Source organism: Peromyscus californicus, unplaced genomic scaffold (genome assembly GCF_007827085.1).
Source record: "Peromyscus californicus insignis strain IS unplaced genomic scaffold, ASM782708v3 Scaffold_8__1_contigs__length_139910024, whole genome shotgun sequence".
NCBI classification, from domain to species: Eukaryota; Metazoa; Chordata; class Mammalia; order Rodentia; family Cricetidae; genus Peromyscus; species Peromyscus californicus.
The window spans coordinates 80,943,940-80,961,109 of NW_026294606.1; the positions used below are offsets into that span (position 1 = coordinate 80,943,940).

Consider the following 17,170-nt stretch of genomic DNA (forward strand, 5'->3'; position numbering starts at 1 on the left):
GCTAACACAGGGAGAAGGGGAGCTGGTATAACTGAAGAGCCGAGCCTGGACCAAGGCTTACATCTAGAGGTGATCCTGGAGGTCTGAGGGCACAGCCCGTGGTTTAAAATGATCATAGCGTGCATTGCAAGCAGGAGGGAAGCACCCCAGGCTGCAAGCAGGGCACAGCCTTCAGAGCTTTTAAGGGTTTGAAAGAATGTGGATGTTTTGCTGCAGACAAGAAAGGCCATTGAATATTTACAGTGCAGGTGACACAATCAGGTTTGCATCTTGGGTAGATGGCCCTGTGTGGTGATATTGTGTTCTCCAATATATCATGCACCCTAATAAATTTATCTGGGGTCAGAGAACAGAACAGCCACTAGACAGACATAGAGGCCAGAAAATGGTGGCACTCACACCTTTAATCCTAGCCTTCTGGAGGCAGAGATCCATCAGGATCTCTGTGAGTTTAAAGCCACACTGGAAACAGCCAGGCGTGGTGACACACACCTTTAATCCCACGAAGTGAGCCTTTAATCCCAGGGAGTGATGGCAGAAAGGTATATAAGGTGTGAAAACCAGGAACTAAAGCTGGTTACGCTTTCAGGCTTTCGAGAAGCAGCTCAGCTGAGATTCATTTTGGATGAGGACTGAGAGGCTTCTAGTCTGAGGAAACAGGATCAGCTGAGAAATTGGCAAGGTGAGGTGGCTGTGGTTTGCTCTGCTTCTCTGATCTTCCAGCATTCACCCCAATACCTGGCTCTGGGTTTGTTTATATTAAGACCTTTTAAGTTTCGTGCTACAGCCCTGAGCTACGGTGAGGAGAGAGAATCAGAAAGGCAAAACTGGAGGGAAGTTCCTCTAGGCTGCCAGGGAGACCCTGTGGAGAGGAATGGAGGTCAGAATGTGGCTGGTAAGAGAGACAGAAGCAAAGGGGGCTGAAAGGGATCAGTGGAGGATGAGTGAAGGGATACCTTGGGTGGGGGAGCATTCCTGAGAAGGGGCATCTCATGGGTATTGACAGTTGGAGCCGCCCTTCACTGTGATAGACGTACTGGGGATGTATGGGGGGGGGGCAGAGGCTTGAGAGGGAGGAAGGGTGGCTTCATGTCCAGTAGAAATATCTAAGGCAGATGGACATGAGAACATCCTAGCTAGGAAAAAAGATGTAGAATTCTGAATCCCTTTGGATTTCTAGCAGGGGTGATTCTCCATTTGACCCTGATTCTCATCTGGTGCAGTCTCCCTTGTTTTGGCTCTTTCAGAGCCTCCTGATACCTAGTAGTTTCAGAATGCTTGGAAGCAGTAGGCATCTTACCTTGGATGGACCACATCCTAGGCAGAATGGGAGGTCTTTAGATTTACCCTGAGGTGGTTCTCACAAATGACTCAGCTGTCATTAAAGCCTTTGATGTTGCCTGAGATGGTTCTTGCAAATGGGGCAGCTCCTACAAGGCTCATTGCTTGAACCCTAGACCACTTATCTGTGCCATTTTAGAATCTTCTTTGTACAATGACTGTTGGCCCTGAGAATTCAGCCTTGAGTATGGGTCCTAAACAAATGCACTGCGATGCTGTAAAATTCTGTTGCTCTAGTTATGTGGGGAACATTTTTCTGCTAACATCCTATTCCTACTTGCCACAAAATGCAAAAGAAATTTCAACCACTAGGGGCACTCAAATTTCCCCAGTATTTGGGGGTAAGAGATTTGAGCATTGAGACTCAGGGAAAGTTGCATAAAAGCTATGGGCCCTGGCCAGGGAAAAGGGCGTGTCAGCATGACCTGCACTGAGTTAGGTTAGTTGGGTGCTATGAACACACATTTCCTGTGAAGCCAATCAAGTTCTCAGGAAGAAGAGGGAAAGAGAAGGGGAGGACATGGAGGTGACACTGATTTATCATGCCAACTTTGTTCTGTTGTAGTGGAGTCCTTTGAACCTGCAGTTGTAACTGCAATCTATGAAGCTTTACTATGGTGTTAGAAAAGGATGCTGTACTGGTTAGCTGTTTTATTTTTATGTTTAAAGTTTTATTTTATGTGTGTGGCTGTTTTGCCTGCATGTATGTCTGTGTACCACATTCATGCCTCCTACACAAAGAGGCCAAAAGAGGGTATTGGATCCTTGGAACTAGAGTTATAGACAGTTGTAGAGTGGAAATCATGTAGGTGCTGGGAATCAACCTGGGGTCTTCTGGAAGAGCAAAGTGCACTTTTAACCACAGAGACATTTCTCCATCACCATGTTAGTTTCAATGTGTCCATTGGTACTCAGAGTGAGCTTTCTAATGAGCGTGTTCAATAAGCACCAAATTTGCATTCACATTCACTAGATTTTTGTAAGAAATTTTCTTGATGCAACTCTTTCATTGATTTATCAGGATTTCTAGAGGCAAAATGGACAGAACTAAAAAGCCAAGTAATTTCAGGGTGTTGGTTTATCCCCAGTCTCTTCTTAAAAACCGCCTCCCCTTAGCCGGGTGGTGGTGGCGCATGCCTTTAATCCTAGCACTCGGGAGGCAGAGTCAGGCGGATCTCTGTGAGTTTGAGGCCAGCCTGGGCTACCGAGTGAGTTCCAGGAAAGGCGCAAAGCTACACAGAGAAACCCTGTCTCGAAAAACCAAAAAAAAAAAAACCAAAACAAAACAAAACAAAAAACGCTTCCCCTGAGAAGAGGTAGGGTAGGATCGTGAGCCTCATCTTTTCTGTCCTGTGTGTGGTTTTTTTGTTGTTGTTGTTTGTTTTTCCAAGAAGGGACTCACTATGTAGTCTATAGGCCGTCCTTAAATTTATAATCCTTCTTGGCCTCTGGAGTGCTGAGGATTCACTTACCATAAATTTAGAATTAATTTAAGAAGTGGCTTTCATTCTCATTTCATAAATTCTTAGGACTTGCCAATGGTCTTTCAGGGACTGCTGACTGGGTAGATTTCATATGACCTCTGTGTCACTGTTTCTCTCTAGCTGGTAGCATGGACGGGCTGTGCTGTTTGAAGTAGGCACTGGTAGCCGCTTGCCAACACCAGTATTGTTAATGCTACACCCACCCTGCTATTGCACCCCAAGGCAACTGGAATTCTTAAGGATATTCCTTACATTAAGAAGAAATCCACCCCTTGGTAACTTCTTTTTTCTTTCACTTAAGCAATCTTTAATAAAAATTATGCATTAACTTCCTCTACTCCTGTATCTTCTCAATCATTTCTTCCTTGTATTTGTCCTTCTCCTTTCCTACTTGGTGATTTCCTTTCCAGGATATCTATTTTGTGGTCTTTGCCCACTGTTAGCCTTGTGATATTCACCTTGATGGTATGGATGCCCACGTGGACAGCTGTGCCATAAGCCTTTTCTCATTGCGCCTGTTCAATGTAGATGACCAATATCTCCCTGTAGACCTGGACCTCTTTGCCAATCTGTTGGCCTTTGTAGTTTTCTCAGATAACCTGAACTTCAGCATCTTTTCAAATGGGTGTAGATGGAATTATACTTCTGACTTAGCTCTTTGGAAAGACAGGAAGACATGCTCTTCCTCTGAATGTGAGAAGGTACACTGAAATACCGTTTGTGGTTCTTGCTTTGGTCAGACGTCACAAAAGGACTGAACTTCATTTTGGTGATTGCCAATTCAGTGATGTCTGCAAAATGGAAGAGAGCCTTGATAACTCTTACTGAATGCTATAGTTTATTTCTGGAATGTTCTTCAAAGGCCTATGTGGTAAAGGTTTGGTAAAGGCAATGAACAATTGGAAAGTGATGAAAACTTTAAGAGGTGGGCCCTTCTGTGAGGTCTTAGGTCATTGAGGACTTTAAGGTGTACCCTTTGAAGGGGTTCCCTAGTTCTTCTCCCTTTAAAAATTTTTCATCCTGGCCACAAGGTGAAGGGCTTTGATTCACCATGTGCTCTTACAATGAGGAACTGCCTCCCTCACAGGTCCAAAAAGCCATGGACCACAGATCTTGCACCAAAATGTTTAAAACCATAAGCCAAAACTACACCTGTTGTCTCTATAAACTAGTTATCTCAGCTCTTTGTAACAAAAGGCTGACATAGCAATGTCTACTTAATTTTCCATTTTCACTAATGATCAGATTTTACAGACCTATCCACCACACAAAAAAGCTAAGGTCAGTTCTTCAGCAGGCTATCCTTTTTATTGTTAAAGATTTCTTTCTTACTTAAAGTTTTTTTTAAGCATATGTTACCTTGACATTTTCATACATGTCACCCATTTTGCTTGTATTCATATTACCTTCCTTTGATCCCCTTTCTCATGCTCCTCTTCTTCCTCCCCTCAAATGGTTCCCTTCTACTGTCTGGTCATAGATAACCTAGATTCCATGTGTGGGAGTGGACACATGGCATGCTTTTCTGAGTCTGGCTTATTTCATTTAACAGGATGATCTCCAATTCCATTGATTTTCCTGAAAAACATACTTTCATTCGTCTTTATAGGTGAATGAACTTCTGTTGTGTAGGCATACCATATTTCTTTATCCATTCATCTGCGGATCAGCACTTAGGCAGACTTCAAACCTCAGCTGTTGTGATAATGATATGTAAGCATGTCTGTGGGATGCTTAGGGTCCTTTTGATACACTCCCAGGAGTGGCATAACTGGTTCCATGGTAGCTCTGCTTTTAGTTGTTTGAGAAACCTCCACACAGACTCCACCAATCTCCAGCAGTGGTGAATAGCTCTTGCTCCCCACACTGTTGCAAACATTTACTGCTTACTTGCTCCATTGCATCCTTGTATCACTCATCAATCCTACCTGTTCATGGAGTGTCTGGTGTGGGCACCTTTCTAAGTTCTGGTACAAAGAACAAAATGGCGGCCATTACTTTCATGGATCTCTGTAGCTTGAACACAGATTTCTTCCTCTTAAGAGACTGGTTCTTACTTGACTGTAGTAACAAATAACCTTTAGTGCTAGCTTAAACTAGCCAAATTCCCAGATTCTCCAAAGCTCTTCCACTAAGACTTGCAGAAAGTCGAATAACAGCCACTGCTTCTATAAAATGCCATCCGCAGGCCGGCCCCACCATCTGTTTGCTTTCTGCATTTAGCAACTATAAAAATAACAGAAGCACCCAACAGCAATTATGCATTTCTAAGTACATTGTTTGCTAAGTCTTTTTAAAGTTAGAAGGTTGCAGCTGTCTCTTCTGCAGAAGGACACACTCAGTGGGTCCTGGGTGACAGGTGTAGCTTGTTTTACCATGGCTTGAAGCACAGCTGCAAAACTGATGACCTGTGGGTAGCTGACGACATGACCTTTCCCAAGTCACACAGCCTCTCTAGCTTCAGCAACATATCAAATACAATAGGGTACATCCGCCTTCCCCCTTCATCAGGAACCTGCAAAGGGACAAAGAAAGCTGGCCTGTTGGAAGTGTCTCAAACTAGAGATCAATATTGTATTTCTGGGGAAAAAAAAAAAGTGTATGCATGAAGGTACCTGTGGGTTGACTTCCAGAGTCTTCCATATTTGTGACCACGTGTCTAGTGAGATCAGTCGCCCCTAATGCTGCTGCTCACAAAGAAGACAGGACGTGGGGAGAACCTGTGGCTTGGGATCACACATCTCTCACCTGGTGTTCCTTTGCTCCCCGTCTATTCACATTCTAGACACCCAGCTAACCTGTTTATTTACACTCCCTCGTGGCTCCACTCTTATTTATTTATTTATTTATTTATTATTTATTTATTTATTTATTTATTTATTTATTTATTATTTATTTATTTATGGGTGGAGTGGATGGTTTGAGACAGGCCCAGGTTGACCTTGAACTACTACCTGCCTCCATCTCCTGATTTGGTATCACAAAAGTGCAACATCATGCCTTGCTTAATTTTGTTTTAAACTAACACATAATAAATAATAAAAGTATATATTTATGAGATATATGATCAAAGGTGGTTAAATTAAGCTAATTAACATATACATCTGCTGCAAGCCGCAGGAAAATGTAATGGAATTCAGCTACTATCACAAAAGCTACTACTTGGAAAAGTCAAGAACCTTTCCAAAGGTCAAGCCATAGCTTACAAAGTCTTGGTGATATTTTAGCTTTTGTACATATCTTAGCCGATTCCTGCAATGATTTCCTTGTATGCTATGTACGCGTCCAAGAACTCATACAGTGTATTTTATCTGAAATACCTATCAAGCATCCAAGGCCAAACGATCTCCTGAATTAAGGTAAATTAAGCTCAGACCCTCCTTTCTTATACAGCCTTAGTGGTATTTATACTAACATTATAGACTCCCAACATTTACCTAACCACCCCTAGAAATGTAGTTTGAGCACATAAATTCCCTTTTTCTGATATATTAACCGATTTTAGCTCTCTGTAGACCTCCTCCTTTACCACTCCCCTTCTGAGTTATAAAAGCAAGTCCGACGGGCACTGCCTGAGGAAAACTCTTGTCTGCCTTTATGACCCTGTAAGAATTCAAGCCTGGTGACTTTGCTTTGGCAAAGCAAAGCTAGAGCACTGCTATTGCATGGGTATATAACTGTAAACCTCAGAGACTGAGAGGGGATTTTGACCGGAGAACTAGATGGAGAATTAGAAGAATGAGATGGAAGAGGAGGAAGAGCCAGATGAGTAAGAATGAGATGAGAAAGACCAAGATGGGGAAGAACTAAGATGAGAGAATTAAGATAGAACTTAAGAGGGGACAGCAGATAAAGGTAGAGAGAAATCAGGCAAGAAAGGAGCTAGGCACGAGAACAGAACTGAAGCTGTGTAGATAGGATTTTATCCCAGAGGTATAAAGTACACGGACTAAGAGCTCTGTGTACTTAGATTCTTTTCCCGAAAATAATTTGCGCTGTTTGTAGCCTCTCTTCTGGGTCCCTGGGAAGAAGATTATTAAGGCTGGTCCATAATAATATTCAAGATACATCAATTCATGGTTTGTGATAGACTTTTCAGGAAATTTGAAATATACTGTATTATAGCCTCTCCAGCAGATCACTAAGACACCCTTCCTGACATGCTCCATTTTTTGCTTACCATCTCTCCTCCCCATCTTCCTCCTCTTCCTGCAGTCACCACTTGTGAGATGGATGCTCCAGAGTCCTTATGACTCATGCCTGCCCACCATGGAGTCTGCCCTGTGCAGAGGTCTGCGCCAGTCAGGTCTATCAGTCACAGGTGAAAACCGAAAGAATGACATCCAGTTCTGAATGCGCACAGCCCTTTTCTTATCCCCTAAGCAACACAGTATATGCATAGCACTTACATTTCTGAAATTATATGAGGGTTACATACAAACACTATTATCTCATTGCATACAAGGAACTTGAGCAGTCATAGGACTTTGGCATTTATGGTGTGCTTTCCTGGTACCAGTCTTCCATGCATACCAGGTCTAGTGCATTTATTTGTGTCCAGTTTATTTCATATAGTATATTCTCCAGGTTCATCAATTGTCTTTTCCCTTGCTGTGATGAAATGCTGGCAAAAGAAATACAAAGGAGTTTTACTTTGGCTCACAGTTCCAGGGTGCAGTCCCTCATGATGGAGAAGTCACTGCAACAGGGGCTTGAGTTGGTCACATCATGTCTGTAGTCAAGAAGCAGAGAATGATGACCGCTCATGTTCACATCTTTTTTTTTTCTTTTTCATACAGCACAGACAATGATGCCATGTGCAGAGGGCAGGTCTTACCACTTCAATTAACTGAATCAAGATAATCATCCAGAGGCATCCCCAGAGGCTCATTTCCCAGGTGATTCCAGATCTCAAGTTGATATTAATCACAAATGATAATTTTCTCTTCTAAAGGTTGAATAGTATTCTCTCTCTCTCTCTCTCTCTCTCTCTCTCTCTCTCTCTCTCTCTCTCTCTCTCTCTCTCTCTCTCTCTCTCCTCTCTCTGTGTATAAACTTTTGTGGTGCTGAGAACCACAGTTCTGTGTATACTAGGCAAGCACTCTACACTGAGCCTATGCTCTAGGTATTCATCCAATGGTGACATCTCTCTATATACTGGGTATTACAGACAGTGCTATAGAGAACACAGGAGTACAAGGATCTCTTTGACCACAGTTTTCTTTTTTCTTTTTTTTTTCTTTTTTTTTTTTTCGAGACAGGGTTTCTCTGTGTAGCTTTGCACCTTCCCTGGAACTCACTCTGTAGCCCAGGCTGGCCTCGAACTCACAGAGATCTGCCTGGCTCTGTCTCCCAAGTGCTGGGATTAAAGGCGTGCACCACCACCACCCGGCTTGACCACAGTTTTCTATTTCTTCAGCTATATACCTAGAAGACAAACTACTCAGTTATATAATCTACTGTGTTATAAGGAACCTGTCTAGTTTTCCACAGTGGCTTTATCAATTTATATTCCAACAATGCAAAGGTTCTCTTTTTCCACATCTTCACCAACACTTGTTTATCTTTTGTAACAGGTTTGTGAGGTGGAATCTCCATGTCCTTATATAGTGACTTAATTTCCTTGATCATATATATATACATATATATATATATGTGTGTATATATATACACACACACACACACCACACATCTACCTATTGGCTATTTGGGTATCTTGTGTGATGCCTTTGGCTTGGCTTGGCTCACCTACTTTGGCTGTGGCTCCACTTCTCTAGCTCTCTGAACTGTGCAGCACAATATACAGTCTTTGCTCACCATAGAGGTACAGATGGTTTAAGCCCTGTATACCAGGGAATGCAGTAGAAGACTCCACCTTATGCATCCCAGCGACCAGAAGACTATAAACAAATAGACCAGAGAAACAGCAGCTGGGGATGAGAGCTGCATAAGGACTGAAGGAGAGCCATGCAGAGGAAACAGCTTCCTTCTACAGTGTCACAAAGTGTTATCAAAAGATGTGTGAATGAAGGTGAGAAAAATCTGTGAGGTGTGTGAACATGTCAGAAGTTAACAGCGCCAAGACAGATCCTAAACAACAGCTTGGTGGACCGAGAGTACAACAAAGGGTAGTTGGGGGGGGCGCATTTTTGTGCCTCCATACCTTCCCATTTAGGAGCATTTGATGACACCCATTTACCTTATTTAGGAATTGTACATATGCTAGCTTTCCAGGGCTGCAATGACAAGCATCTTCACACTGGATGGCTCCCCACATCTGTTCATTCTGTTTTGAGGTGATGTCTCATGTCAAGGTATCAGCACAGCCAACTCTTTGAGAGCTGGAGGGGAAAGGTCTTCCATCTCCTGGTAGTTTCTGGTGGCACACGGATGCTGGAGTGGCACAGTGATGCTGGAGTTCCTTGATTTGTCAATTCAACATTCTTACTTATTCCCACCTCCTTCTTAAAGAGACTGGATGATGGATTTAGGGCTGATCTTGATTCAATATGGCTTCATTTGGACTATATCCACAAAGACCTCATTTCTAAAAAAGGTTGGATTTGTAGGTTTTGGCTTGGCATAAAAGCTAAGCGAATGTTGTTCAGTTCTCTGCTCATGTTTTATGATAGTTTTTCTTCTCACCAGTGAAAGTGAAAGACTGTATGAGAGAGGGACCACAATGCTGTAGTCAGTTTAGTTTTCTAGGCTTTACCATACCACTCACTGATCAGTTTTTAACCTGCCTGAACCCAAGTGTCCTCATACATTCCAACAGCAGCTACTTCCTGAGACCGAGAGGGTTCGGGGACTCAAGATTTACTGTGCTGGGCACACTGTAAACACTTTCATGCTTTTTTATTCTCAAATTATGCTGTAATTTTGAATGGCATCTTTTTCCACCATATCTAGTCACTCACTGGTTATTGCTAGTGAATTATAGTTTTCAAGTTTTGTATTTAATCTTTAAACTGCTACCTTACTGAAGGTGTAACTAATGTCTTTCTAGTTGTTTCTTAAGATTTTCTTGGTGGTAACCACACTAGTTCTAAGGTTCTCAAATCATGGTCACATATGACACCCAACAAAGATAGTAGAACAAAGATTATCTGTAGGAAGAAATAATGTCCAGGAAGCGGCTTATATGCATCTGTGACCAAGACAGGTTCAGATATTCTTTTCATGCCTACAGGAAGGAAGTGGATCCACTTTCCGTTACTGTCACATTCACACTATTGATCCAGCACTCAGTTACTACAGTTTTCAAGGCAAGGCCCAGCATCTTGACTGAAGGTTCTGTCACAATCTACACAGCAACATGATAGACATAAGAAGGGCTAACTCTTCCCAGAAGTTGTACCAAAAAAGTATTTCATGAATTGGCTAGTTGTTTGTTGCCAGTGTTTCATGCGTGAGGAGGGTAGAGCTCTCCCCACTGTTGGCCTTTATGTACAAAGGCAGGAACTGGGCTTCCTATCGGGACTCTCCGATCACCAGAACCACACTTGGCAATGGAGTCCAGCATCACACAGTGAAACACTTCAGTAGCCTTCCATAGTAACCCTCCTCCTCACATCTTTCAGATACCTTAACTCAAATGGTTACTTCCATCCCGTTTCCCCCTCCTACTACCACACCATCCAATTTCAAGGCACCACATTTCAAAGTATACAGTTGTAGGGTTGTTGATGAGCCCTCCTGCAAAGACCTTGTCTGTATGCACTGCTCTGAGCCCAACACTAGCAGTATCTAGCACTCTACACGGTCAAGACCGCAGATGCTGAATAGAGAAGGATCATCTAAAGCCTACATTACAATGTATTAAACAAATACCCATTTTCTGGGCAATATTCTAGAATAGAAATGTTTAAGGTGTTGCCACCCGTAGGAGACTATGTATAGGCTCAACACTGCAGGACACTGGACCAGACTGGCATGTGACACACTGCTGCCTTCCCACCGCTCTATCCCTAATCTGCCCCCCAACATTAATTGGGTGAAAATGTCGGTTATTAGTCTCCAGAGGCTCCTGGAACTCAGAAGTGGGAAGAATTTTAGGATTAGCCAGAATAAAGACAAAGAAACCCAGAATCCTTGTTACTTGCCAGGTCATATATCCAGTGATGTATGAGACCTCCCACTGAGACCTCCCAAGTGGTACCCCACACTACTTGACCATGTTTTACTCCCACATGCTGGCCTTCCCTCCAGAGTCTACCCCAACTTTCAGGTACCCCCTAAATGCAAAAGCTTTTATATAGACTTCAGTAGCTGGTGCTCAGGCACAGATGTGGGATGCTTGGAGGTGGCTGCCTATTCATCTTCTGGACAGGTGGGACATGCCACAAGGGAGGAGGCAAAGTCCCTTTTTCAAGCTTAGGCTTCCAGGAGTTCAGGCTTGCCAACACGGGAAGCAGCACTCTTCCTGGAACAGCCTCACTTGCTGCGGGGTGAAGTTAGATATCCATGTCCCTGTTCTGCTATTTCCAAGTGTCTACTAACCCAGGCAAAAATACAACGGCTAGATCCAGTGGGATTCTACTTGAGGGCAAGGTCAACAAAGGGCACAACAAAGGAGCTGGGGAAGGATAGGACACAGCTGACCTGGAACAAGTGAGGCCTTCATGTGAGAACTGCGTCTACCGACGGCCACCCTCTCTTGAAGTGGGCCTTGAAGCAAAAGGTGACTAGCATCCTCAGGGGAACTCAGGGGGCTTATGCGTCTCTTTATATTATGTCCGCCTTTCCTACCAGAATTCGGAGGTGCATCCCACAAGAACCACTTAGTACGAGTGTTCATGGAGTAGCAGGAAGTGTCTCTGACGGCCACCTCCACTGAGGACAGAAGTGAAGGCAGTTTGTCCAAGTTTGGACTTGGACTAGAACTCCAGGTTCTATTACAACACACATCAACAGCAACGACAACAAAACATTACATATAAGCGCAAGTCATCGTTAACATTTTTGTCAAAACTGCATTTATTTTGAGATGACATTCTTTGATTGCACATTTGAAATAACTTATTTATATAAACAAAAAGGAATAAAGTCCCCTGCCGCCAAACAAATCACAAAAAGGTACAAGATGGTTTACTGGGACCTGTAAAACCCAAACGCCATCCAGTCAGACAACATGTTGGAGGGCATTTCTTACAGAATTCTCTATGCAGTTTGGTACCAAATTTTGGCTTGGGCATAGTTCACCCTAGAGCAGTGCACACACAAAGCAGCTTCCAGTGACTCTTATACTGTCAATAAAGGGAATTCTTTTGGTATTGCTTACTGAAGAAATTTCTAGTACAAGTGGCACCAGAGGACTGGTGGCCTTAACATGTACATACTCAGCAAGAAGCTCTAACAAGTAACACGGGAGTATGGCTGGGTCAAGTCACCAGCACTGTGAACAAACACACACTCTTCACTGACTCCCTCATCTCTAATAGAGCTTGCTTCTGAAGGGCTACTCTAGTGCTGCTCTGTACTCAGTAAAAGTGAGCTGTTACTTCCATGGGGGCCTGGGGTCTTCTTTGTTCATGAGGCTCAAAGTTCAAACCCTAAGCTAAGCACTCTTTCCCTAGCTCCGCTGAAGGCTATGCTTCCTGTTTCCTCTTCTGTCAACAAGGCTAGGCACTGTCTGTGACTGGCTTTTCAGAAGACTATCCATATTTTAAAGAACTACCCAGCCGCAGTCTTGAGATACTCACTCCAGCGAAGGCCAAGAGGCAGTGGTTTTGTAGGAAACAGTATTTAATGATGGACAGTATCTGTTCTACTGGAGTCCTCCTGGGTAACTTAGCTCCTTACCTGATTGAAGTCCCAAGTGGGTCTCATAGTCTTTTAATCTCCGAAGGCTCATACACTTTCTCACACTGAGAATTAGTCTACTCACCACCCATAAAACCTGTTCAATTTTATTTTTTTGAGGCAGCGTCTTACTACACAGCCTGGGCTAGCCTAAAAGTCATGATCCTCCTGCTTCAGCCATGTCCACTGGGATTACAGGCCAGTGCTACCACCCTGGAAAACCTGTCCAATTTTATCTCAACTTAAAAAAAAAAAATACAGCAGGAAGGCAGACACTATTTGTTCTATGTACATATATATTTAACTTATTAAATACCTATAATGAATTAGGAATATATATATAAACTCAAAATATTTATATATATACTCAAAGCTTAAAATATGGCCCCAGGTTGCAGTCCCTAAAGCAGCAGGAATATACAAAATCATGACTCACTAAATTCTGCCTTGAAGCTCAGCTAAGCAGCAAGAAATCCCCTGAACCAAGGGAAACCCCAAGACGGAGATGTCCCAGGCAAAGACCATGAAGAAGGAACACAGGAGAGCTAGCCCCACCAGCTAGAGGCGTGAGGCCATAGCTGGTCTCACCTGAGCATTAAGGCATGAGAGCACCTCTAGGGCCTTCAGGATCTCATTACTTCTTAACTTCATTAAACTCAACTCCTTTCCTCTCCCAGTTGAAAGAGTAAAACAAAATTTACCAGGATGTGTTTATTCTCCAACAAATTGTATTTGCTGTTTAAATCAAGTCTAAAGTCAACAAACGGTGGCTTTCTTCACCCTTCACTGACAATGAGCTCTCCACTACAGGCTGATTGAGACAGCATTCCAGAACAGCATCCAGTGTTAGCTGTTGGACACTGAACTACTTTGCCAAAAGTTACAGTCACTATGATTTATCAACACATACTATTAGATTTGTTTTTTCTCCTTTCTCTTTTGGCAAACTTAGAACAACCCAGAGAACAAAAAGTAAGTTTGTATCATTGTATAGGAAAATGAAATGGGTCTCTACCTACATGCCTAGTGATTCAGGCCAAAAGGTACAACTGAAATCCTTAGTGCAAGAAACACAACCAATTAATACAGATTAACACTCACTGATGCGTAGGGAAAAGTTTCCTATTCAGAGGTAGAGTCCAGTGCACAAGGCTTGAACACAATAGCTGACAGTCTGAATAAAACTGAGCCAGGCTGTAAGGAGTCACTGTTGATGTCAGATATCAGACTGTGTGTACACACATACAATAAATAGACTGTACAATCTTTTAAAGTAGTTTAATAAACTCCACAAAATAGTATCAGGTGCATTGAAATATTTACATTAAGTCAATTTCCAAATCTCCCATTCAAATAAAAGGAATAAAAATAAGATTTCTGCTATTAAGTCAGCAGTTCTTTCCTGAAATGGGCTGTTAAAAGAAGGTATTTTACACAAGAGGAAGGAATTTGTCTAAGAGGTATTCATATTTGGCTAAGAAAAATAGGTCCCTTTTAGAGTGTTAGAGATGAGAGACGAAATGACACTTTCTCCATTTTTAGACCTGTTTAAGGTTCTGGAAGAGGGAAGCTTTGTTTCCCACTCAGAACAGGCCATCAAGGTGCAACGGGAGGACAGTTAATTTTTCACTTCCCGCTTGGAAGTTTAGGCCGGAACTTGCTCGTATTTCTGACTGGAAACATGACTGCACAACACACATTCCACTGAACCCTGACTAACACTTCTGGCTCTATGCTCTTGGGATTTTGACATTTTGTTCCTTCCATTTCCAAAGTGTGCTCCATGGGGAGGGGCCCGCTGGGGTCAGGCATATGATTTTAGGGTATTCAACACTAACTAACAAACAATTCTAAACTTTTCCTAGCTCACCCAGCAGAGGGTGTAAGAAACCAAATGCCAGCATTTGTCTCAAGTGTCTCAAACAATGAAGAAGAGCTCACAAAGCTCGGCCACTGCAGTCAAAGAACTGAGCAGAAGCAAAGCCTTGTGTGGGAGTGACTCGGACTCTCGGACTTCAGGTCAGCTTCTCGGTGACAGGGGACCTTTAACCCTTCGATTTTACTCAACAGAGATTCCGATCTAGCCCCAAAGGAAATGAGGAACAGTCAGAAAACACAAAGGACGGTTATAATTAGGGAAGCGTGAGCCTTCACAGTTGTGTAGCTTCTCCAGCACCCACAATGAAAATGCAAGTTGAGTTTTGTTTTTTTTTATTCAATCATTCTGTGAAAAATACCTCAGGAAATAGTAACATTTTTTCCCCCTTTAGTGATCTTCCCGCTGGAATACCCTCCCACCCCACCCCCTTTTTTTTAATTTTAGATTTTTAAAAAAATTGTATACAAATAGACTAAATTTGATTTAAAGTAAACATATAAAAGTCAAGAAGAATATTGCTTGCAACAATGGACATGGAAGTAGAAGAATGACCAGGCAGGCAGGGAGCACATGGAAACGGCTCCTCACAATGAGGTCAGGCAAACCTGGCTCCCAGGACGCCTATGCTGAGGACCTTTGCCTGCAGCCACAAAGTCTGATTGAGTTTTGTAATTACACCTTCATGTTAGCAGAAAAATAGAACCTGGGAGGGAGAGGGGCGACAAAACGAAACCAAGAACAACCAATTGCAAGAAAACTGGAAGGCACAAGCACCCATGTAATCTAGATAGAGCGTTCTCGAGTGAGGCAGGAGAGGGAGACTTTCGGTTCAGCACTAGAGTCAAGTGAATCCTGCTCTTGTGAAAAAGAGTCATATAAAACAGGTGTGAGGAAGAAAGCTCAGAAGACGGCTAGAGAAGATGGTGCAGAGGTAAACAATCAGGACTATTTATTTGGATGTCTGTGCCATGGTGGGTACAAACTATATTTTCTGCTCTGTGGGATCAAAACCAAACCAGAATAAAAATGAACAAACAACCCCCTCCCCAATCCCAAGAAAGCAGCAAGAAGGAATGCAGGAAGTCTTACAGAGCATACCGGTTCCAAGGGCACAGAGTGGCACTCCTGACTTGGCTGTGCATTCAACTCTGCTATCTATCTCTGGCTCCATGTGGTACTTATGACCAGACAGGGACCCAGAAACAGCCAAGCTACCAAGCACTCTCCGCCTTAACACAACTTCCCTTTCCTTCATTTCCTCCTCCAGGATTAGAGTCTTTTTCCTCCATGAAAGAAGTGCTGTTCATGACGGCCGGGAAGGCTTGACACCGGGTTCCAGAACACCGATTTCACGTCCCTTAAAGCCTCTTTGCGTGCAGAACGCAGTGTGGAGGCAGGCGTGAAGGCAGCCTTGATGGGGCTTAAAAACAGAAGGAAAAGAGAAAACCAAAACAAACCACCCCAAGTTCATCTTTTCTCAAACAAGAGGAGAAACTGAGGGATGGCATGACCTCAGGAGGGTGCCCCAGTTAGGAGATGATGGCTGGGGACCACCGAGGCAGAATCAGGTTGTCAGCACTTGCCGAACGCTTCCTCGTGGGTTTTCTCAGGTCCTTGTACTTGTCCTCACAGAGACGAGAGATGGCCTGACAGGGAGAAAGAGAGTGGAGGTCAGAGCACACACCAGGTCCCATGTGGACCCCTCAGCCAGGCGCTCTGCAAGGCTGCCACCTCTGCTGGCTCAACAGGCCTTGCTGCCCGGCACAATTCAACTCTGTTCGGAAACTGGGTGGTGGTGTGTGGGAAGGAACGCCCAGTTCTACTCTGAGAGACACCCACAATGAGGAAGCACTGGTGAAGACAACCATGCAACGATGGAAGCAGATAAGGTGTTCAGGGTTTTCTCTAGGAGCCAGCTGACATGGTGGATGTTGGTGGGACCAGACTCGTGGGCTCTGAGGGATGGAGAGGCCACACAGGGCCAGGATGGAAAGACTTTGTAGTCTGCAGCCAGCATAAATCTGCCAGTACTTTTTAAGAGAACGTGTTAAAATTCAAAATAGCATTTGAGAAAAACAATTTCAGTAGCAGTAGATAAGAAGGACTGGAGGAGAGAAACAAGACAGGCATCCATGTGCAAGCCAAGTGGCCAAGTGGGAGAGCAGAAAACTAACAGGCTGAGAGGCCTCACCCTACCATGGTGCACACAGTACTGGTGGGGTGGGCACAATAAACACACAAGTCAAGACTCTTCAGGGGCACCGGAATTCTGGGATCAAGTGGTTTTACTTAAATTTTCTAAGATTAGCAAGTGCTATTTCTCATAAACGGTGTATGTATGAATTTATAATATCAACAGAGAGCGGTATTTCCTCTTAACCAGATGTATTGTGGTAACAACAGCTTTCTCTGACATGTAGACAGTGTAAAACCCCTCTGAGCCTACCTGAGAGTCATTTCTTAAGAGACAAATACTCAGCCTGTAAAGGTACGCTGCTCTTGTCCTGTACCGTACACTAGCATGTTCAAGGGGCATGTGGTGCAAATCTAACAGCTGGGTGGCAGTGGAACCTCCCTGCAGCTCTGTTGTAACCCTAGTGCTAGGCACCCAGCCTCTTCCCCTGCTTTACTACATTTCTTTCTTAAGATTAATGGACTGTTG

The 17,170-nt window shown here is 43.4% G+C and overlaps 1 protein-coding gene and 1 pseudogene across 1 annotated transcript in view; both read right to left on the reverse strand.

Moving 5' to 3' along the window:
- Positions 1-3,159: 3,159 nt before the first annotated feature.
- LOC128103801 (60S ribosomal protein L26-like 1) lies at positions 3,160-5,487 on the reverse strand (annotated as a pseudogene).
- Positions 5,488-11,780: 6,293 nt separating this feature from the next.
- Positions 11,781-17,170, reverse strand: part of Ccny (cyclin Y) — a 135,129-nt gene continuing 129,739 nt past the window's right edge. The window contains exon 10 of the mRNA XM_052727132.1: positions 11,781-16,154. Coding sequence (XP_052583092.1) covers positions 16,038-16,154 — 117 coding nt within the window. The 3' untranslated portion in view covers positions 11,781-16,037. The remainder of the gene's footprint in view (positions 16,155-17,170) is intronic.